The sequence below is a fragment of the Salvelinus sp. IW2-2015 genome, unplaced genomic scaffold (assembly GCF_002910315.2).
Source record: "Salvelinus sp. IW2-2015 unplaced genomic scaffold, ASM291031v2 Un_scaffold1376, whole genome shotgun sequence".
Classification (NCBI taxonomy): domain Eukaryota; kingdom Metazoa; phylum Chordata; class Actinopteri; order Salmoniformes; family Salmonidae; genus Salvelinus; species Salvelinus sp. IW2-2015.
The window spans coordinates 107,935-130,702 of NW_019942866.1; the positions used below are offsets into that span (position 1 = coordinate 107,935).

The 22,768-nt window shown below is 44.9% G+C and overlaps 2 protein-coding genes across 2 annotated transcripts; one reads left to right on the plus strand and one right to left on the minus strand.

The window, feature by feature from the left end:
• Positions 1-628: 628 nt before the first annotated feature.
• LOC112070593 (immunoglobulin superfamily containing leucine-rich repeat protein 2-like) lies at positions 629-13,618 on the minus strand. The gene is made up of 3 exons (XM_024138012.2): positions 13,330-13,618; positions 7,155-7,400; positions 629-6,775 (listed from the first exon to the last, which is right to left on the minus strand). The coding sequence occupies exons 1-3, from the start codon at positions 13,360-13,362 to the stop codon at positions 4,874-4,876; spliced, it is 2,181 nt and encodes a 726-aa protein (XP_023993780.1). The 5' UTR covers positions 13,363-13,618; the 3' UTR covers positions 629-4,873.
• Positions 13,619-18,452: 4,834 nt separating this feature from the next.
• On the plus strand, positions 18,453-22,714 carry commd4 (COMM domain containing 4). Its single transcript, XM_024138013.2, has 8 exons — positions 18,453-18,537; positions 18,829-18,900; positions 21,082-21,147; positions 21,234-21,273; positions 21,436-21,555; positions 21,794-21,874; positions 22,128-22,304; positions 22,416-22,714. The coding sequence occupies exons 1-8, from the start codon at positions 18,535-18,537 to the stop codon at positions 22,454-22,456; spliced, it is 600 nt and encodes a 199-aa protein (XP_023993781.1). The 5' UTR covers positions 18,453-18,534; the 3' UTR covers positions 22,457-22,714.
• The last annotated feature ends 54 nt before the right edge of the window (positions 22,715-22,768 follow it).

The window sequence follows — 22,768 nt, forward strand, 5'->3', positions numbered from 1 at the left end:
ACTGGGTCTTTACATCACATTTCGACATTAAGAACAATATCTAAAGTCCTATAGAATAGGCCTACGCTAAAAAAAACACACGAAGGATATAAGTCATCTGTGTGACATGCCATGGACATGAGAGGTTAAAAAGGTCACATGTCAAAGCCCTCACATTACATTAAACAACATCCGTTGACAGTGAACCGGGAACATGCCTTAAAACTACACAACGTGATGTTCCCTCTTTGATCATCACAGCACAATGGAAATAACAGTTGGTAAGCACTGTGCTGGCTAGCATCGCATCCTGCTGAGGTGAAGCGTACATTTAAAGGAATACGCGCTGCATAAAGGGGACATTTCAATGTCTTCTGTTTTTTACAAGTTATGAGGTCTGTTTGAACTGTAGAACAGCTGTGCTTTCAGTAGTCTATTGTAACTGCAAGAGGAATGTTGTAAGTTTTATATACAATGCATTCAGAAAGTATTCAGACCCCTTGACTTTTTCCACATTTTGTTACATTACAACCTTATTCTAAAATTGAGTAAACTGTTTTTTTAACCATAATCAATCAACACACAATACCCCATAATGACAAAACACAAACAGGTTTTTAGACATTTTTGAAAATCTATTAAAAATGTAAAACTGAAATATCAAATTTACATAAGTATTCAGACCCTTTACTCAGTACTTTGTTGAAGCACCTTTGGCAGCGATTACAGCCTTGAGTCTTCTTGGGTATGATGCTACAAGCTTGGCACACCTGTATTTGGAGAGTTTCTCCCATTCTTCTCTGCAGATCCTCTCAAGATCTGTCAGGTTGGATGGGGAGCCTTGCTGTACAGTTATTGTCAGATCTCTCCAGAGATGTTCGATCCGGTTCAAGTCTGGGCTCTGACTGGGCCACTCAAGGACCTTCAGAGACTTGTCCAGATGCCACTCCTGAGTTGTCTTGGCTGTGTGCTTAGGGTCATTGTCCTGTTGGAAGGTGAATCTTCACCCCAGCCTGAGGTCGTGAGCGCTCTGGAGCAGGTTCTAAGCAAGGGTCTCTCTGACTTTGCTCCATTCATCTTTGCCTCAATCCTGACTAGTCTCCTAGTCCCTACTGCCACCACCATGCTTCGCTGTAGGGATGGTGCCAGATTTCCTCCAGACGTGATGCTTGGCATTCAGGTCAAAGAGTTGAATCTTGGTTTCATCAAACCACAGAATCTTGTTTCTCATGGTCTGAGAGTCTTTAGGTGCCTTTTGGCAAACTCCAAGCGGGCTGTCAGGTGCCTTTTATTGAGGAATGGCTTCCGTCTGGCCACTCTACCATAAGCGCCTGATTGGTGGAGTACTGCAGAGGTGGTTGTCCTTCTGGAAGGTTCTCCCATCTCCACAGAGGAACTCTGGTGGTCTGTCAGAGTGACAATCAGGTTCTTGGTCACTTCCCTCACCAAGGCCCTTCTCCTCCAATTGCTCAGTTTGCCTGGGCGGCCAGCTCTAGGAAGAGTCTTGGTGGTTCCAAACTTCTTCCATTTAAGAATGATGGAGGCCACTGTGTTCTTGGGGACCTTCAATGCTGCAGACATTTTTTGGTACCCTTCCCCAGATTTGTGCCTCAACACAATCCTGTCTCTGATCTCTACAGACAATTCTTTCGACCTCATGGCTTGGTTTTTGCTCTGAATTGCACTGTCAACTGTGGGACCTTATATAGACAGGTGTGTGCCTTTCCAAATCATGTCCAATCCATTTAATTTACCACAAGTGGGCTCCAACCAAGTTGTAGAAACATCTCAAGGATGATCAATTGAAACAAGATGCACCTGAGCTCAATTTCGAGTTTCATAGCAAAGGTTATGAATACTTACAGTGCATTCGGAAAGTATTCAGACCCCTCAACTTTTTCCTCATTCGTCTACACATAATACCCCATAATGACAAAGCGAAAACATATATATATATTTATTTTTCTTACTTCACAGGAGAGCCATTTGAATGTAAACTTTTCTTTAATCAAAATGTGTTTTTGGGCAGAAATGCCTTCTGGAAAATTGTGAACCGTGGCATCTGAGTCCATCCATGTATAGGGGCACAATAGTCTAGCTAGCTACATTTTCAGATATTACACGTTTCTAATTTTGTCAGAAAGTAATTTTCATTTCAAGTTAAAGTGTACTGTTAGCTAAAGCAGGAAGTACCAGTGACTCGCTCAACACAGAAGTGGTCAGATGACGCGGATGCTACACTACAAGACTGTTTTGCTAGCACAGACTGGAATATGTTCTGGGATTCATCCAATGGAGTACACCACCCCAATCATCGGTTTCATCAAAAAGTGCATCGATGACGTCGTCCCCAAAGTGACCGTACATACATACCACAACCAGAAGCCATGGATTACAGGCAACATCGGCATCGAGCTAAAGGCTAGAGCGGCCACTTTCAAGGAGCGGGAGACTAATCCCGGACGCTTCTACACCTGCATTACTTGCTGTTTGGGGTTTAGGCTGGGTTTCTATACAGCACTTTGAGATATCAGCTGATGTAAGAAGGGCTATATAAATAAATGTTATTTGATTATAAGAAATCCCGCTATGCCCTCAGACAAACCATCAAACCAAGCAAAGCGCCAATACAGGATTAAGATTGAATCCTACTACACCAGCCCTGACGCTCGTCGGATGTGGCAGGGCTTGAAAACTATTACGGACTACAAAGGGAAACCCAGATGCGAGCTTCCCAGTGACGCGAGCCTACCAGATGAGCAAAATTATTTTTATACTCACTTCGAGGCAAGCAACGATGTGAACAAAACCTTTAAACAGGTCAACATTCACAAAGCCGCTGGGCCAGACGGATTACCAGGACGTGTACTCAAAGCATGCACGGACCAACGGTCAAGTGTCTTCACTGACATTTTCAACCTCTCCCTGACCGAGTCTGTAATACCTACATGTTTCAAGCAGACCACCATAGTCCCTGCGCCCAAGGAATTGAAGGTAACCTGCCTAAATGATTACCGCCCCGTGGCACTCACTATCGTAGCCATGAAGTGCTTTGAAAGGCTGGTCATAGCTCACATCAACAGCATCCTCTCGGACTCCCTAGACCCACTCCAGTTTGCTACCGCCTCAACAGATCCACAGATGACGCAGTGTCAATCACACACCCCACTGCCCTCTCACACCTGGACAAAAAGGAACACCTATGTGAGAATGCTGTTCATTGACTACAGCTCAGCGTTCAACACCATAGTGCCCACAAAGCGCATCACTAAGCTAAGGACTCTGGGACTAAACACCTCCCTCTGCAACTGGATCCTGGACTTCCTGACGGGCCGCCCCCAGGTGGTAAGAGTAGGCAACAATACGTCTGCCACGCTGATCCTTAACACTGGGGCCCCTCAGGGGTGTGTACTTAGTCCCCTCCTGTATTCCCTGTTCACCCACGACTGTGTGGCCAAACACGACTCCAACACCATCATTATGTTTTCTGACGACACAACAGTGGTAGGCCTGATCACCGACAACGATGAGACGCCCTATAGAGAGGAGGTCAGAGAACTGGCCTTGTGGTGCCAGGAGAACAACCTCTCCCTCAATGTGAGCAAGACAAAGGAGCTGATCATGGACTACAGGAAAGCGTGGGCCGAACTGGCCCCCATTAACATCGACTGGGCTGTAGTGGAGTGGGTCGAGAGTTTCCAGTTCCTTGGTGTCCACATCACCAACAAACTATCATGGTCCAAACATACCAAGACAGTCGTGAAGAGGGCACGACAAAACATTTTCCCCCTCAGGAGAATGAAAAGATTTGGCATGGGTCCTCAGATCCTCAAAAGGTTCTACAGCTGCACCATCGAGAGCATCCTGACCGGTTGCATCACCGCCTGGTATGGCAACTGCTTGGCATCTGACCGTAAGGGGCTACAGAGGGTAGTGAGAATGGCCCAGTACATCACTGGGGCCAAGCTTCCTGCCATCCAGGACCTATATAATAGCCCATAAAATTGTCAGAGACTCCAGTCACGCAAGTTATAGACTGTTTACTCTGCTACCGCACGGCAAGTGGTACCGGAGCACCAAGTCTACGACCAAAAGGCTCCTCAACAGCTTCTACCTGAAAATAACTGTGCAGAGACACAACTCATCCAACCTGACAGAGCTTGAGAGGATCTGCAGAGAAGAATGGGAAAATATCCCCAAATACAAGAGTGCCAAGCTTGTATCGTCATACCTAAGAAGACTTGAGGCTGTAATTGCTGCCAAAGGTGCTTCACAAAAGTACTGTGTAAAGTGTCTGAATACTTATGTAAATGTATTTTTTATTTTATTTTACTTTTAATACATTTGCGAAAATCCATCAAAATCTGTTTTTGCTTTGTCATTATGGGGTATTGTGTGTAGATTGATGAGAATATATATTTTTAATCCATTTTAGAATAAGGCTGTAAAGTAACAAAATGTGGAAAAGGTCAAGGGGTCTGAATACTTTCTGAAGACACTGTATGTAAATAAGGTATCTGTTTTTTATGTTTAATACATTTGCTAAAATTTCTAAAAGCCTGTTTTTGCATTGTTATTGTGTGTGTAATGGATTAAATATATATATTTTTCAGCAATTGTAGAATAAGGCTGTAACGTAACAAAATGTGGAAAAGGTCAAGGGGTCTGAATACTTTCCGAATGCACAGTAAGTATTCACAACTGTTCATTTTGACAATCTCTTATTTGGGGTATAACGGGTTACTTACTTTCTGAGGTGAAATGAGCTATCCCCCTTCATCAGGGCTATCTTCTTTATGTGAAATAATGATCTGTGAGTTACCTGGTTTAAAATGTAGTTGAAAGTAACTATTTTACAAGCTCTCTCTCCTCTGATAGCATCACACGGCTCTGCTCAGCGACTCGGCTCTTTGTAGTTACCGTTTCCATCCTCAGAGATATTCACCGCCTCAGCGCCCAATGCTAATCTATCGCTGTACTCCGAACCCACCTCAAATTTGAATGTAGAACCCGGGATAGACTCTGTAACCACACTCCCCTCCACCTCCTCCCTGTCCTGTCCGTCCTCCCCCTCTCCTTCTTCTATCTCACTTGGGTTAGAATTCTTCTCCGACTCCACAAACGACGCCCGGGGGTCGAAATCACCTCCAACCATATGTTTATCCATCTGATCTGTGTTCTTCTGCGCTGCCTTCATGATCAGTTTGTAAGTCTTTCCTTGGTACTTGTTTAAGAGATGACAGCAGGTGGCTCCCAGCAGAGGGACTGTAGCCAGCACCAACAGGAAGGTACTAACCATCACTATGATTAACAGAGAAGGAATCTTCTTCCTGGTTGTGAAGACTACCTGGACCTGACAGTCCTGCCCTCCGTAGGTCAGACACAGGGTGTAGTTAGTGCCTGGTTGTAGGCCCTGGAACTTATAGGCGTTGATCCCTTCCTCTATCCGGGACCACTGCACCACAGAGTGTCCATTACCKGTGTTAAAACACAGATAGAGCATGTCCAGAGGGGTTTTGGTTGAGGCTTGATAGAGGCTGAACGGRTCTTTGTTGACGGTCTCTAGGTTCTCGTTGTGGCTGAGYTGAAGGTTGTCCTTACTGTTGGGGAGCTGCAGAGGGTTGAGCTGCACTTTGGCRTCGGTCTCTGACACTTCCAACGCGATGACGCCGAAATCAAAGGTGTACTGCTTCAGCTGGTCCAGACTGAGGTTGAATGCGTGGTTGGWGATGTACTGAGTGCCATCGCTGACGCCACACTTACTGGTAAACGGCAGCTCCTCTGAGCCCTCGCCAGCCTGCACTGAGCCATCAGCGTGTTTAACAGACGACCCAGTTGGAACGTTCTTGGTCTTCTCAGAGTCYGACTTGGGCCAGTTGATGACGTTGTTGGTCATCTTAGGCCCCGGCTTGTTTCCACCAGACYGACGGAGGATCTTATCTACTGTGGTGTCCAGCATGGAGTTAGTGGCTTGTTTCTTGGTGRCCGCCACTACTACCTTCGCTGTGCTGTCTGCTTTACCGAGGTCGTTGACAGCTGAGCAGCTGTAGTTCCCATCCTCCRTCTTGCTCATACGGGGGATGATCAMGGTGCCGTTCTGGAAGACCAGGAACCGGCCGTTGGTYSTTTTATCGTTGATMGGRGAGTCYRTRTTCWCGCTYACCWCAGAGGGCAAACTGAATGTGAACTTCTGGTTCCCTGCGTTCACCACCTCCCAGCTGACCTCTGGTTTGGGGTTGCCCTTGGTCTCACAGTTGAGAATCACCATAAACCCTTCGTATAGCTCAGTGTTGTCCAGGTTTGGCTGGTAGGTGATGGACACCGTCGGGGCCTTGCAGTCCAGTTTGGGCATCTTGGTCACCAGGGCCCCTTGCAGATGTTCTGGGGCCTCGCAGACGATAGAGTCCTGCTCTGGGACAGAGATCGTAGACTCCGTGATCCAGTCTCTCAGCCACTCCAGACTGCAGGAGCAGGTGAAGGGGTTGTTGTAGATCTGAAGGTGAGACATGGAGTTCAGAGAGGTGAAGGTCCCCTGGACGATGGTAGTGAACCTGTTGTTGTTGATCCTCAGGGACCTCAGGTCTTTGAGAGTGGAGAAGGCATCTTTAGGGAGGTTGATCATCTCGTTGTTGTTCATCTTGAGCAGCTGAAGGGCGGTGAGGTTGGCCAGGTCCTCCCAGGGGAAGCTGATGATCTTGTTGTAGCTGAGGTCCAGGTTTCGCAGCTGATTCAGCGGGGCCAGAGTGTCCCTCTCGATGGTCACCATCTCATTGTGGGCCAGCCATAGGGAGGTCACCTGAAGAAGAATACTTTATTAATATGTATTTTGCTGTACCCAGCCCATCCCATATAATCATATAATATATGCCATTTAGCAGACAAAGTAACTTACAGTCATGCATTCAGACATTTCTCGTATGGCTGGCTCCAGTGGGAATCAAACCCACAATCATGGTTTTGCAAGAACCTCGATCTGCAAACTGAACCCCACAGGACCATATACACAAACACACCTGCGTGACGTTAGGACCATATTCACACAAACACCTGGGTGACGTTAGGACCATACACACAAACACCTGGGTGACGTTAGGACCATATACACACACACCTGGGTGACGTTAGGACCATATACACACACACCTGGGTGACGTTAGGACCATATTCACACACACCTGGGTGACGTTAATAAAGCTCTTGGCCTTCAGGAGTTTGATCTTGTTGGCAGAGAGAGAGAGCGTGGTGACGTTGGAGGGGAGGCCTATGGGAACTAACAGCAGGTCTTTGTAGGCACAGTCAGTGAACTGGTGGGTGTATTTATCCAGACAGCTACAGGTCTCTGGACAACACTGGGCCAGACCCAACACAGAGGTCCACACTGCCAGGACACAGACCAGCCGCCACGACGCCATGTTCACCACCTGACAACACACAGATAAGATGTTAATTAACCATTTATGAGATTATTTTCTGCTAATCTATACAGATCTTTAAAATACAAAACCCATACATCATAATGTTCTACTCAGAAATAATCCTTATGATAATGCATCCTGTTGCATGACATCACTACACTATATCAATACATCACTACACTATATCAATACATCACTAAATCATGACATCACTACACTATATCAATACATCACTAAATCATGACATCACTACATCAATAAACTACATCACTACACTACATCAATACACTATATCAATACATCACTAAACTACATCACTTCATCACATTACATCACAACACTACATAACTACACTACATCACTACATCACTACAATACATCCCTACACTACATCCCTACATCACATCCCTACACTACATCACTACATCACTACACTACATCACTACATCCCTACACTACATCACATCACTACATCACTACATCACTACATCCCTACACTACATCACTACATCACTACACTACATCACTACATCCCTACACTACACCACTACACTACTACACTACATTTACATTTACATTTAAAGTCATTTAGCAGACGCTCTTATCCAGAGCGACTTACAATTGGAAAGTTCAACATATTCATCCTGGTCCCCCCATGGGGAATGAACCCACAACCCTGGCGTTGCAAGCGCCATGCTCTACCAACTGAGCCACACGGGACCATCCCTACAGTACATCACTGCACTACATCAATAAACTACATCACTACACTACATCCCTACATCACTACATCACTACAATACATCCCTACATCACTACATCACTACATCACTACAATACATCCCTACATCACTACATCCCTACATCACTACAATACATCCTACATCACTACACTACATCCCTACACTACACCACTACAGTACATCCCTACATCCCTACATCACTACACTACATCACTACAGTACATCCCTACACTACATCACTACAGTACATCCCTACATCACTACACTACATCACACACTACATCACTACACTACATCACTACACTACACTACACTACATCACTACATTACATCACTACACTACATCACTACATCACTACTATATCACATCATTAAACTACATCACTACACTACATCACTGCACTACATCACTACATACATCACTGCACTACATCACTGCACTACATCACACACACATCACTACACTACATCACATCATTAAACTACATCACTACACTACATCACACACTACATCACTACACTACATCACTACACTACATCACTACACTACATCACTACACTACATCACTACACTACATCACTACACTACATCACTGCATCACTACACTACATTTACATTTAAGTCATTTAGCAGACGCCTTATCCAGAGCGACTTACAAATTGGAAAGTTCATAACTATTCATCCTGGTCCCCCCGTGGGGAATGAACCCACAACCCTGGCGTTGCAAGCGCCATGCTCTACCAACTGAGCCACACGGGACCATCCCTACAGTACATCACTGCACTACATCAATAAACTACATCACTACACTACATCCCTACATCACTACATCACTACAATACATCCCTACATCACTACACTACATCCTGCAGTACATCACTACACTACATCACTACATCACTACAATACATCCCTACATCACTACACCTACATCACTACATCACTACAATACATCCCTACATCACTACACTACAATACATCCCTACATCCCACCTACACCACTACAGTACATCCCTACATCCCTACATCACTACACTACATCACTACAGTACATCCACCACTACATCACTACACTACATCACTACAGTACATCCCTACATCACTACAATACATCCCTACATCACTACACTACACTACATCACTACACTACATCACTACACTACATCACTATATCACTACACTATATTACTACACTATATCACTACACTACATCACTACATTACATCACTAACTACATCACTACATCACTACACTATATCACATCATTAAACTACATCACTACATTACATCACTGCACTATATCACTACATACATCACTACACTATATCACATCATTAAACTACATACTACATACATCACTGCACTATATCACTACACACATCACTACATCACTACACTACATCACTGCACTATATCACTACACTACATCACTCACTACATCACATCATTACACTACAGCACTACAGACATCCCTACATAACTACACTACATCACTACATCACTAAACTATATCATTACATTACTACACTATATCACTACACTATATCACACACTACATCATTACACTACAGCACTACAGTACTACCCTAAAGCATATCACTACATCACTACACTACATCACATCATTAAACTACATCACTACATTACATCACTCTGATACTACACTACATCACTAAACTATATGACTGCACCACATAACTACAATCACTACACTGCAGTAGACCAGGGATAGGCTGTCTGTAAGAGGGCGTAGGATTACTGCAGTAGACCAGGGCTGTCTCTCAGAGAGAGCGTAGGGATTACTGCAGTAGACCAGGCGTGTGTCTCAGAGAGGGCGTAGGATTACTGCAGTAGACCAGGGCTGTCTCTCAGAGAGAGCGTAGGGATTACTGCAGTAGACCAGGGCTGTGTCTCAGAGAGGCGTAGGGTTACTGCAGTAGACCAGGGCTGTGTCTCAGAGAGGGCGTAGGGATACTGCAGTAGACCAGGGCTGTCTCTCAGAGAGAGCGTAGGGATTACTGCAGTAGACCAGGGCTGTGTCTCAGAGAGGGCGTAGGATTACTGCAGTAGACCAGGTCTGTGTCTCAGAGAGGGCGTAGGGATTACAGCAGTAGACCAGGGCGTGTCTCAGAGAGAGCGTAGGGATTACTGCAGTAGACCAGGGCTGTGTCTCAGAGGGCGTAGGGATTACTGCAGTAGCAGGTCTGTGTCTCAGAGAGGCGTAGGGATTACAGCAGTAGACCAGGGCTGTCTCTCAGAGAGAGCGTAGGGATTACTGCAGTAGACCAGGGCTGTGTCTCAGAGAGGGCGTAGGGATTACTGCAGTAGACCAGGGCTGTGTCTCAGAGAGGGCGTAGGGATTACAGCAGTAGACCAGGGCTGTGTCTCAGAGAGGGCGTAGGGATTACAGCAGTAGACCAGGGCTGTGTCTCAGAGAGGGCGTATGGATTACAGCAGTAGACCAGGCTGTGTCCAGAGGGCGTATGGATTACGCAGTAGACCAGGGCTGTGTCTCAGAGAGGGCGTATGGATTACAGCAGTAGACCAGGGCTGTGTCTCAGAGAGGGCGTAGGGTTACAGCAGTAGACCAGGGCTGTGTCTCAGAGAGGGCGTATGGATTACAGCAGTAGACCAGGGCTGTGTCTCAGAGAGGGCGTATGGATTACAGCAGTAGACCAGGGCTGTGTCTCAGAGAGGGCGTATGGATTACAGCAGTAGACCAGGGCTGTGTCTCAGAGAGGGCGTAGGGATTACAGCAGTAGACCAGGGCTGTGTCTCAGAGAGGCGTATGGATTACAGCAGTAGACCAGGGCTGTGTCTCAGAGAGGGCGTATGGATTACAGCAGTAGACCAGGGCTGTGTCTCAGAGAGGGCGTAGGGATTACAGCAGTAGACCAGGGCTGTGTCTCAGAGAGGGCGTATGGATTACAGCAGTAGACCAGGGCTGTGTCTCAGAGAGGGCGTATGGATTACAGCAGTAGACCAGGGCTGTGTCTCAGAGAGGGCGTATGGATTACAGCAGTAGACCAGGGCTGTGTCTCAGAGAGGGCGTAGGGATTACAGCAGTAGACCAGGGCTGTGTCTCAGAGAGGGCGTTGGATTACAGCAGTAGACCAGGGCTGTGTCTCAGAGAGGGCGTATGGATTACAGCAGTAGACCAGGGTGTGTCTCAGAGAGGCGTATAGATTACAGCAGTAGACCAGGGCTGTGTCTCAGAGAGGGCGTAGGGATTACAGCAGTAGACCAGGGCTGTGTCTCAGAGAGGGCGTATGGATTACAGCAGTAGACCAGGGCTGTGTCTCAGAGAGGGCGGATGGATTACAGCAGTAGACCAGGGCTGTGTCTCAGAGAGGGCGTAGGGATTACAGCAGTAGACCAGGGCTGTGTCTCAGAGAGGCGTAGGATTACAGCAGTAGACCAGGCTGTGTCTCAGAGAGGGCGTATGGATTACAGCAGTAGACCAGGGCTGTGTCTCAGAGAGGGCGTATGGATTACAGCAGTAGACCAGGCTGTGTGGCTCAGAGAGGGCGTAGGATTACAGCAGTAGACCAGGGCTGTGTCTCAGAGGGCGTAGGGATTACAGCAGTAGACCAGGGCTGTGTCTCAGAGAGGGCGTATGGATTACAGCAGTAGACCAGGGCTGTGTCTCAGAGAGGGCGTATGGATTACAGCAGTAGACCAGGGCTGTCTCAGAGAGGGCGTAGGATTACAGCAGTAGACCAGGGCTGTGTCTCAGAGAGGCGTAGGGATTACAGCAGTAGACCAGGGCTGTGTCTCAGAGAGGGCGTAGGATTACAGCAGTAGACCAGGGCTGTGTCTCAGAGAGGGCGTAGGGATTACAGCAGTAGACCAGGGCTGTGTCTCAGAGAGGGCGTAGGGATTACAGCAGTAGACCAGGGCTGTGTCTCAGAGAGGGCGTAGGGTTACAGCAGTAGACCAGGGCTGTGTCTCAGAGAGGCGGTATGGATTCAGCAGTAGACCAGGGCTGTGTCTCAGAGAGGGCGTAGGGATTACAGCAAGCAGATCTCATACAAATACACTTCAACTAAGTGAAACGACTTCAAGAAAAGGTTTAACATGTTCAATCTGTTTTAGCGTAATGTTATCTTATTGGTTTAGGGCAACCAACTTCCCGTGTTCAGGCAAATTCATACAGCTACAATTTCACAAAGCTTCCAAATTAATTAAGAGACACTGCAAGATCCATTTTCCGAGTGGTTTTGATAATCTCTTTAGTTCACATTAAGCTCAGTGTCAGCGAGGCTGCTGCAACAGGGCTTTGGCACAAACTGCCGAGCGCACCAAATTCTCTCCGTCCTTGGTCCTGAAACGCATCTGCGACGGGGTGGCTTGTTGCTGTCTTCGAAATACGCTGAGTGTACAAAACATTACGGTTTCCATGACATAGACTGATCAGGTGAATCCAGGTGAAAGCTATGATCCCTTATTGATGTCATTTATTGATGTCACAATCAGTGTTGATGAAGGGGAGGAGACAGGTTAAAGGATTTTTAAGCCTTGAGACAATGGAGACATGGATGGTGTATGTGTGCCATTCAAAAGGTGAATGGGCAAGACAAAATATTTCAGTGCCTTTGAACTGGGTATGGTAGTAGGTGCCAGGCGCAGAGGTGTGTCAAGAACTGCAACGCTGCTGGGTTTTTCACGCTAAACAGTTTCCCGTGTGTATTAATTTTAGGAATGGTCCACCACCCAAAGGACACCCAGCCAACTTGACACAACATTGGGAAGCACTGGAGTCAACATGAGCCAGCATCCCTGTGGAACGCTTTCAACACCTTGTAGAGTCCATGACCGACGAATAGAAGCTGTTCTGAGGGCAAAAGGGGTCGCAACTCAATATTAGGAAGGTGTTCCTAATGTTTTGTACATTTTGTGTATATTTTCGTTGTAATTTTGACACCCGAAGTATAACCTCCGAAACGGTACTTATTTCTGAACAGAGAACACTCGTGTTAAAGACAACACAGCTGTAATGGTTCTTCATGCTGAGAAATGCAACATGAATTAAACATGGAATGGATCGATGGTTAAAGTCTGATAATGCATCAATCTAATCCAATCTGTCCACATTACTGCCAAATAAACATCATATTGGGGTCATAATGCATGTTTATATATATATTTACATAATTATCTCCAGTTTACTTTCTGATTTTAATCAACTTACCTCTCTGAAATGAAAATATCCAATCCTTGCCATTTTCCTAACTTGGCACTATCTGGATTATATCTTCTTTAAAACACAAATTAGTGGTCAAAACAAGTAACGTCCTCTGTAGTAGATCCTTTTACGTGACTTTTCTCCTCGCTGATAACGGTAGGCGGTGGAGGAAACATATTTTTCCAGGTAGGATGATGCGGTGCGATCCGAGCCAGTTTCCTCTCGCGACTGACTGAGAGGACGAGCGGTCCACTGCGCGCTCCTGCCGTTAGTCACAGCGATGGTAGAGTTTGTGATCGCGCAGGCAGCCTCTCCCATTCCTTCACCATCATCAGTCCTGGAATAAAGATAGGCCTACAAGGGCTCCGGGTTCGCCTGCCATTCACGAAAAATATTGATAATTTACACACTAATGTTTAATTCATTGTTATGTCGACCTAAACTCATCTCTGACGCCATTCTCCCCAGAGTTGGTTTTTCCAGTTACAGGCTTGAGAGATTTGGCCAACCCAAACATAAAAGATGAGGAGTTATTTGTAACCATGATGAGTTGTGCTCTGTTGAGTTGGGGATTTAAAAGGTCTGGATGGTTGTAACGAAACATGTTATTGTTGCCATATATGGATGAAAGCCAAAAATAAAAAATCACATTGACAGAACAGGAAAATGTGAGGTCCCGCAATTGCTGGCGAATTGATAGGGCTACACGACGATACATTTGATCATTATGATTATAATTATGAGGCATCGAGCTAATTGGAACATATGTATATAGCACTACAGTGTGAATTTATTTCTACAGTGTGAATTTATTTGATAAAATAACTGATAAACAACAATACAGATAAAAACAGATCAATTATAAAGGTGTGCACGTGGTTGGACGCCCAGGGACGATAGAAAAACCACAAGAAACTATATACAATAAGTAAGCACAAAATAAAAAAGGTTTGTTAAAACAGATAACAAAACCCACGAATCATGAATGTACAAAGGAAGCAATCAGAAGAAGGAAAAAAAACTGTATTTGTTTTGATGGAATAAAGGAAGACAGAAAGATATCGGCTTTTTGACCTAAGAAATCTAATCATCCACCATATCAGAGGTGTTGGCTACAGGCCAACTTCTGGAGAAAGTCGACAACGGATTTATTTTCAAATAGCTACTGCCATCTTCTGGTATATGTTTGACCTGCTGTTCTCTGGTATCAGCCTCATTTCAAGATGATAAAACTTGAAACTAGATTCTGAAATAAAACCTTTGCCTTACAATGTATCATACAAAGAATGACGTGTTCTGTCTTCCGTTATACTATTTTACCTCTTTGCCTGTTGTGTGTATCCATTGGCTACTCAGTCTCTTTCCTCTATCCCGTGTCCAGCTGCACTCACTATCCATGTACCCCATCTAATGTCTCTCTGGAGTACTGCATCACACTCTTCACCCCACACACAGCAGGCTAGTGGGGTCACAGACAGCAGACTAGTGGGGTCACAGACAGCAGACTAGTGGGGTCACAGACAGCAGACTAGTGGGGTCACAGACAGCAGACTAGTGGGGTCACAGACAGCAGGCTAGTGGGGTCACAGACAGCAGACTAGTGGGGTCACAGACAGCAGCTAGGGGGTCACATGACGCAGGACTAGTGGGTCACAGACAGCAGGCTAGTGTGGGTCACAGACAGCAGGCTAGTGGGGTCACAGACAGCAGGCTAGTGTGGTCACAGACAGCAGGCTAATGGGTCACAGACAGCAGGCTAGTGGGGTCACAGACAGCAGACTAGTGGGGTCACAGGACAGCAGGCTAGTGGGGTCACAGACAGCAGGCTAGTGTGGTCACAGACAGCAGGCTAGTGGGTCACAGACAGGCAGCTAGTGTGGTCACAGACAGCAGGCTAGTGGGGTCACAGACAGCAGGCTAGTGTGGTCACAGACAGCAGGCTAATGGGGTCACAGACAGCAGGCTAGTGGGGTCACAGACAGCAGACTAGTGGGGTCACAGACAGCAGACTAGTGGGGTCACAGACAGCAGGCTAGTGGGGTCACAGTCAGCAGGCTAGTGGGGTCACAGTCAGCAGGCTAGTGGGTCCACACAGACAGCAGGCTAGTGGGGTCACAGACAGCAGGCTAGTGGGGTCACAGACAGCAGGCTATGGGGTCACAGACAGCAGGCTAGGGGTCACAGACAGCAGGCTAGTGGGGTCACAGACAGCAGGCTAGTGGGGCACAGACAGCAGGCTAGTGGGGGTCACAGACAGCAGGCTAGTGGGGGTCACAGACAGCAGGCTAGTGGGGTCACAGACAGCAGGCTAGTGGGGTCACAGACAGCAGGCTAGTGGGGTGGAGAAATGGAATATGGGAAAATAATATCTGTTTTGTGATGTCATTAAAATGATCAGAAAGACGTTATAACAAACTTATTTTTAATAGCGCTTTCACACTGTATATCAGATTCACATCTAAATGTTGTAAAACTTATATGATTAAACATGAAACTATTTGTGAAAAGATAGCAATGTGACTTTAGCCTTCTAAATGAGAATTGTTTTTCTTCCAAAACTTGTGCCAGTCAGTAGCCAAGCCCAAGTCAGCTCATAGTTCGTGTCAACATGATGGAACCGCTTTTTAGGCCAGAGTGCTTAAAATGACTCGATGAGAATTTAAATACAGAACAGACAGTGTGGAGCCGTGGCTACATGGCTGCAAATGGTTAAAGACCAGAGAACGTGAGGACGTGGTCCACTCGTATAAATGGTTAGACCAGAGAACGTGAGGACGTGGTCCACTCGTTTAAATGGTTAAAGACCAGAGAACGTGAGGACGTGGTCCACTCGTTTAAATGGTTAAAGACTAGAGAACGTGAGGACGTGGTCCACTCGTTTAAATGGTTAAATGGTTAAAGACCAGAGAACGTGAGGACGTGGTCCACTCGTTTAAATGGTTAAATGGTTAAAGACCAGAAAATGGTAAGACCCTCTGAAACTTTCGACGAGTGAAGAAGTTGAAGACTAGACCAAAACATGCACCGTCCGCAGCTCTGCATGTAAAGTAGTCAACTGGCCCAAGACGAGAAGGTAGAACAGATCCCTCTCACCAACGTGTAGTACTCTGCTGTATCCATTCTAAGAAAACTCCAGAACAAAAGAAACTAAGAAGGACATTGTGACCTCTGGTGGACAACCAGAGACTTACATCGAACTACTCGCCATAGACAGATCGAGTGGTTTCAACAGAAAGACGAACGACAAAGACATTACTTGTAAATATATGTTTCATTTCTAATCCCAATCAGCGGTTGTTAGGGTGCTAAATCTTCATATTTACGGTGAGTGTAGTTTCCAAATGTACGATTAGTCCACTCTCTTTGTCTCTCCCGCTCTTTATTTTTCCCCATCCCTTTTAAATTTTGTAACAAGCCGCCATATTGGGTTAGTCCACTAGGGACTGTTTTCATGATGTTAGTAATCAATATCCTGTACGCTGTGTGTGTGTTGATGTATTTCTGTGTGATTATTTAGTTAGTAAATAAAGAATTAAGCCAGTTTGTGTATCGCTGATTCATCACTTAGGTTAGGGTTCGTGCAGATTTACCAAGTCAACGACGTTCAGAATGAGACTGTTATGAGGAAATGATTCATTAATGACTGGTATGATATCGATATATTCTTGAATTAACTCCGGAAATGGTAACTATTTAAACAAACTTTTCCCACGGTGGCCCAAATTCCTAATGAGTTAATTGTTACATAATTTATTTGTGTTAACTAACTGTGTTAACTAACCTCCAGACGAGCTTCAATGCCATACAACTCTCCTTCCGTGGCCTCCAACTGCTCTTAAATGCAAGCAAAACTAAATGCATGCTCTTCAACCGATTGCTGGCCGCACGTCCAGCATCACTACTCTGGACGGTTCTGACTTAGAATATGTGGACAACTACAAATACCTAGGTGTCTGGGTAGACTGTAAACTCTCCTTCCAGACTCACATTAAGCATCTCCAATCCAAAATAAAATCTAGAATCGGCTTCCTATTTCGCAACAGAGCATCCTTCACTCATGCTGTCAAACATACCCTCGTAAAACTGACTATCCTACCGATCCTTGCCTTCGGTGATGTCATTTACAAAATAGCCTCCAAAACCCTACTCAATAAATTGGATGCAGTCTATCACAGTGCCATCCGTTTTGTCACCAAAGCCCCATATACTACCCACCACTGCGACCTGTACACTCTCGTTGGCTGGCCCTCGCTTCATATTCTTCGCCAAACCCACTGGCTCCAGATCATCTATAAGTCTTTGCTAGGTAAAGCCCCGCCTTATCTCAGCTCACTGGTCACCATAGCAACACCCACCCGTAGCACGCGCTCCAGCAGGTATATTTCACTGGTCATCCCCAAAGCCAACTCCTCTTTGGCCGCCTTTCCTTCCAGTTCTCTGCTGCCAATGACTGGAACGAATGGCAAAAATCACTGAAGCTGGAGACTCATATCTCCCTCACTAACTTTAAGCACCAGCTGTCAGAGTAGTACACAGATCACTGCACCTGTACACAGCCCATCTGTAAACAGCCCATCCAACTACCTCATCCCCATACTGTTATTAATTTTATTTATTTTGCACCCCAGTATCTCTACTTGCACTCATCTTCTGCACATCTATCACTCCCGTGTTTAATTGCTATATTGTAATTATTTCGCCACTATGGCCTATTTATTGCCTTACCTCCCTTATCCTACCTCATTTGGACACACTGTATATAGACTTTCTATTGTATTATTGACTGTATGTTTGTTGCTTTGCTTTATCTTGGCCAGGTCACAGTTGTAAATGAGAACTTGTTCTCAACTGGCCTACCTGGTTAAATAAAGGCGAAATAAATAAATAAATAAAGTGTATGCTCATCAGACCTCATGAAACGTCATCAGAAGTGTCCACTTCATTTGAGGGCTGTGTCTTTTAAGTGTTTGGACCACAAAGCCTAGGTGTGAGACAGAACAAAAACAGTGAAATACAGACATGAAATGCTTTAGAAAATAAAATAAACAACATATTGAAATCTGAAAAGTGTAACGTCAGTTTAGTCTCTACTTAATGGATGTGGGGAAATATATATAAATGGTTTGCCCTACCCCGTCCCCTAAACTCTGGGTACAAGGTTTTTGTCCCGGGACTTGAGCATTATCACATGACACCAGGTCTACTGCTAAAATGGTAAATGCTCGTCTTTCTAGCTAGCTATTTATTTCGATAAAGTGACCCATTGTGAATATTGTGTTTCCTACCATTACTACTTATCTACAGCTGAGCATTTGATAGATAGCATGTTGATCCGTCTGGAAAAGACGGAGTCAAGACAAGAAATGCTAGCTGGCTAAAAACAATCACTCGGATGCTTGTTAGCTAAATTAGCTATCCAGCTGCCAAGTAAATAAATGTGTCAGTGTTCATTACATGCACAAACAGCAACCATAACATTGTGCAAATGTTTCTTACTGTTTCTAGAGATTCCGGTTTTGTGGGGATTTGGACTGCCCAGACTGGGTTCTTGCCGAAATCAGCACTTTGGCCAAAATCGTAAGTTTAGCGTCATGACTGTTTGCATCACGGCCTTCTATACTGTCGCCTCTACTAATCCAAGAATGGATGACTCCTGTCGTCTCTAATATGTAAGCTCACTTTCTGTTAACAGTTCCATCACAAGTCAGCATGTTGAATAAACTTAATTTGAACGTACTTTACATGTTGTCCTCTGATTTTGTCCGTCTGTAGGAGGTCATCTGAGACATATCCACAGATTAGTGTTATTAACCTGACTTACAGTAACTGGTCTGTTCAGTTGGTTTGTATTTTTAATGCTGATACACGGGACTAACACAATATGTCTCAATTTCTGAGTTTAACTGAAGAACACACCAAATGTTGTCCCGGGTAATCAGCTGATTGGGAGGAACATGCTTTGGTCCACAATGTTTGGTTACATTCGGCTATTTACATATTGTGCATCACGTGAAATGTGTCAGGAGATGGGAAATACAAGTAACAGAACCTACTGGTGGCAAAAAGTTGGGTACACAACACTTTACTGTGGACATTTGATCTCCACTACCTTCCAGAAAAATGACCAACAGCATGGACGGCCGGTAAAATATAATTGTATTCAACATTCTGGCTTGTAGAGACTATTGCATATTTTTTTACAGCTACTTCTTTCAGACTGACTATCATGGAGTAACCATGGTAACAGTCTGACGTTTAGGCAAGGCCTTGTACTGGAATTGCTCTGTCCACGACCGCAAGGCCCTCCAGCGGATGGTGAAGACGGCCCAGTACATCACTGAGAACGTGCTCCCACCAATGATGTGTGTGTATAAACCATTGGCTCCCACCGATCCAGGACATCTACGTGAAATGATGCCTGAGGAAGGCCCGCAACATCATCAAGGACCCCACACAACCCAGCCACGAGCTGTTTACTCCCTTACTGTGGGGCAGATGGTATCAGAGCATGAGGTCTGATACCAACAGGCTCAGAGACAGTTTCTATCTACAAGCCATCAGACTGTATCAGAGCATGAGGTCTGATACCAACAGGCTCAGAGACAGTTTCTATCTACCAAGCCATCAGACGGTATCAGAGCATGAGGTCTGTTACCAACAGGCTAAGAGACAGTTTTCTATCTACAGCCATCAGACTGTATCAGAGCATGAGGTCTGATACCAACAGGCTCAGAGACAGTTTCTATCTACAGGCCATCAGCCTGTATCAGAGCATGAGGTTCATACCAACAGGCTCAGAGACAGTTTCTATCTACAAGCCATCAGACTGTATCAGAGCATGAGGTCTGATACCAACAGGCTCAGAGACAGTTCTTATCTACAAGCATCAGACTGAATCAGAGCATGAGGTTGATACCAAAGAACAGAGACAGTTTCTTCTACAAGCCATCAGACTGTATCAGAGCATGAGTCTGATACAAACAGGCTCAGAGACAGTTTCTATCTACAAGCCATCAGACTGTATCAGAGCATGAGGTCTGATACACAGAACTAGAGACAGTTTTATCTACAAGCCATCAGACTGTATCAGAGCATGAGTCTGATACCAACAGGCTCAGAGACAGTTTCTTATCTACAAGCCATCAGACTGTATCAGAGCATGAGGTCTGTACCAACAGGCGCCCAGAGAACAGTTTCTATCTACAAGCCATCACATCAGACTGCTGAACACTTGAACTGGACTGACCACCAGCTCTGATTCTCTGACCTTACACATGCACCACCGCACACCGACACACACCGACACACACCGCAACACGACACACACACACACACACACACACACACACACACACACACACACACATACACAGCACACACACACACACTGACATAAACACATACACACACACATCACATCACAACTGCTGCTACCAGACTCTTATTATGATTGCTAAATACTGCAACATTTAAAAACTTGCCCCCCAATCCCCCCTTCCCCAAAATATGTATAAATATTGGACTGTGCCTTCCTGTATCTTACTTCTACTACAATGTTTATTCTACTGGGCCATTTACTTTGTTCCTATCTTTTTATTAGTTCTTATTCTTGCTGCATTGTCCAGAAGGAACCTGCAGGAAGCATTTGGTTGGACGGTGTATACCATGTGTATCCTGTACCTACGACTACTAATACTTGAAACTGCATTGGTCCAGTAGAAATCATCCCCTGACGTTTGTCTTCTCTGTTCCCAACAGTCAAGTGTGAAGATGAAACTCCTCTGTGTCCAGGTGTTGAAGGATCTGCTAGGAGAGGGCATTGATGTAAGTATCTCATACATTAACTCCTTATTGTCACCTGCAATTTTATTCTCTTTAAAATGTGCCATTCCCTTTTTTGTCTTTTTCAGTATGACAAAGTTTCAAAGCTAACTGCAGATGCAAAGTTTGGTAAGCTGAATTCTGTGTTTTTAAAATGTGCTGCTACTTTGATGCAAACTGCAACACAGGACAGCTTCAACACAGAGAGCTCTACACGCATGATGCTGGTCTCTACATCTATTCTATCAATACATCTGATGAGTCTCATCTGTGTGTTATTCTGATGTCTAGAGAATGGAGACATCAAGGCCAGTGTAGCCGTGTTGACCTTCATCCTGTCCAGTGCAGCCAAACATGATGTGGCCAGTGAATCTCTCTCCAGTGAGCTGCAGCAGTTAGGACTCCCTAAAGGTACAGTAGTCTCCCATAAGTTACTCATACTAGAGACATTCATAGTGAGAATACCTCGAAGTACTGGGTTTGTTACAACCACTCACTGCAAAGGCTCATTTATTTATCAATGAAAGGATTGTAATAATATTTGCGTACAGAAGACTCCATTGTGGATGTTTCAAGCCCTCAAACACGATGTGTAGTATGATAGTCATGACTTTTGGTTTTCCTCATCGGTATATCGTGTATCTTGTAGAACACACCACAGGACTGTGTAAATCCTATGAAGACAAGCACATAGCCCTGCAGGAGAAGCTAAGGGAGAGCAGTCTGAGATGTGAGTTATCAACCTTCATTTAATTGAAGAAGACTATAATACCTAAATGTTTTCTGGGGGGAGTAACACAAGATGGCTAAAGAGATTTCAGATTCTCATTGGGCAATACATTTGTATTGTTACACTGCATTTTCTCTCGTGCTGTGTTTCAGTGGGTCATCTAGAGGGTGTTGACCACATCCTGAGCCCCAGACAATGTTTAATATAAACATATTTCTGGACATATATAGCATTTATTATTGCTGTGTTTCAGTGGGTCGGTTGGAGGGGGTGTCGTGGCGTGTTGACTACACCCTGAGCTCCAGTGAGCTTCAGGAGGTTAATGAGCCCACAGTGCAGCTCTGTCTCCAGACCCAAGGGGCAGAGACTGGAAACACAGAGACCACCATCGTCTCTGTGTCTGCAGACAAGTTCAGAGTCCTGCTGACAGGTGAGCTTGTGATGTACCATAAATACTGTTGTTACAAAAAATCTACTCAAATATGGGACTAGAATCCTGAGTGCTTCACTGATTTCAATGTCTCTCTATGTTTCCCCCCAGAACTAAAACAAGCACAGGCCATGATGAATGCACTACAATGAAGCAAGACTCTAAAGGTATCGAATAATGATGCAGTGAAAGGATCAGAGGAAAGTCAATCAAGAGTGCAAGACATTGACAGAATATCATACAGGATGAGTGGACCATGATCTTTTGAATGTATTTTGTACATTATATGTGTTTATTATTCTATAATTGTTATTAAATATGTTGATGTATTTCTCATTTGTCCATGTCGAATCTATGATATGTATTTCCTTGAAAAAATTACAACTTTACAATTAAAAAATGTTTTGTCTGCTTGCAATTTGTTAATTAGAACATGTGTAAGAGTAGAACTTACCCTCTAGTAA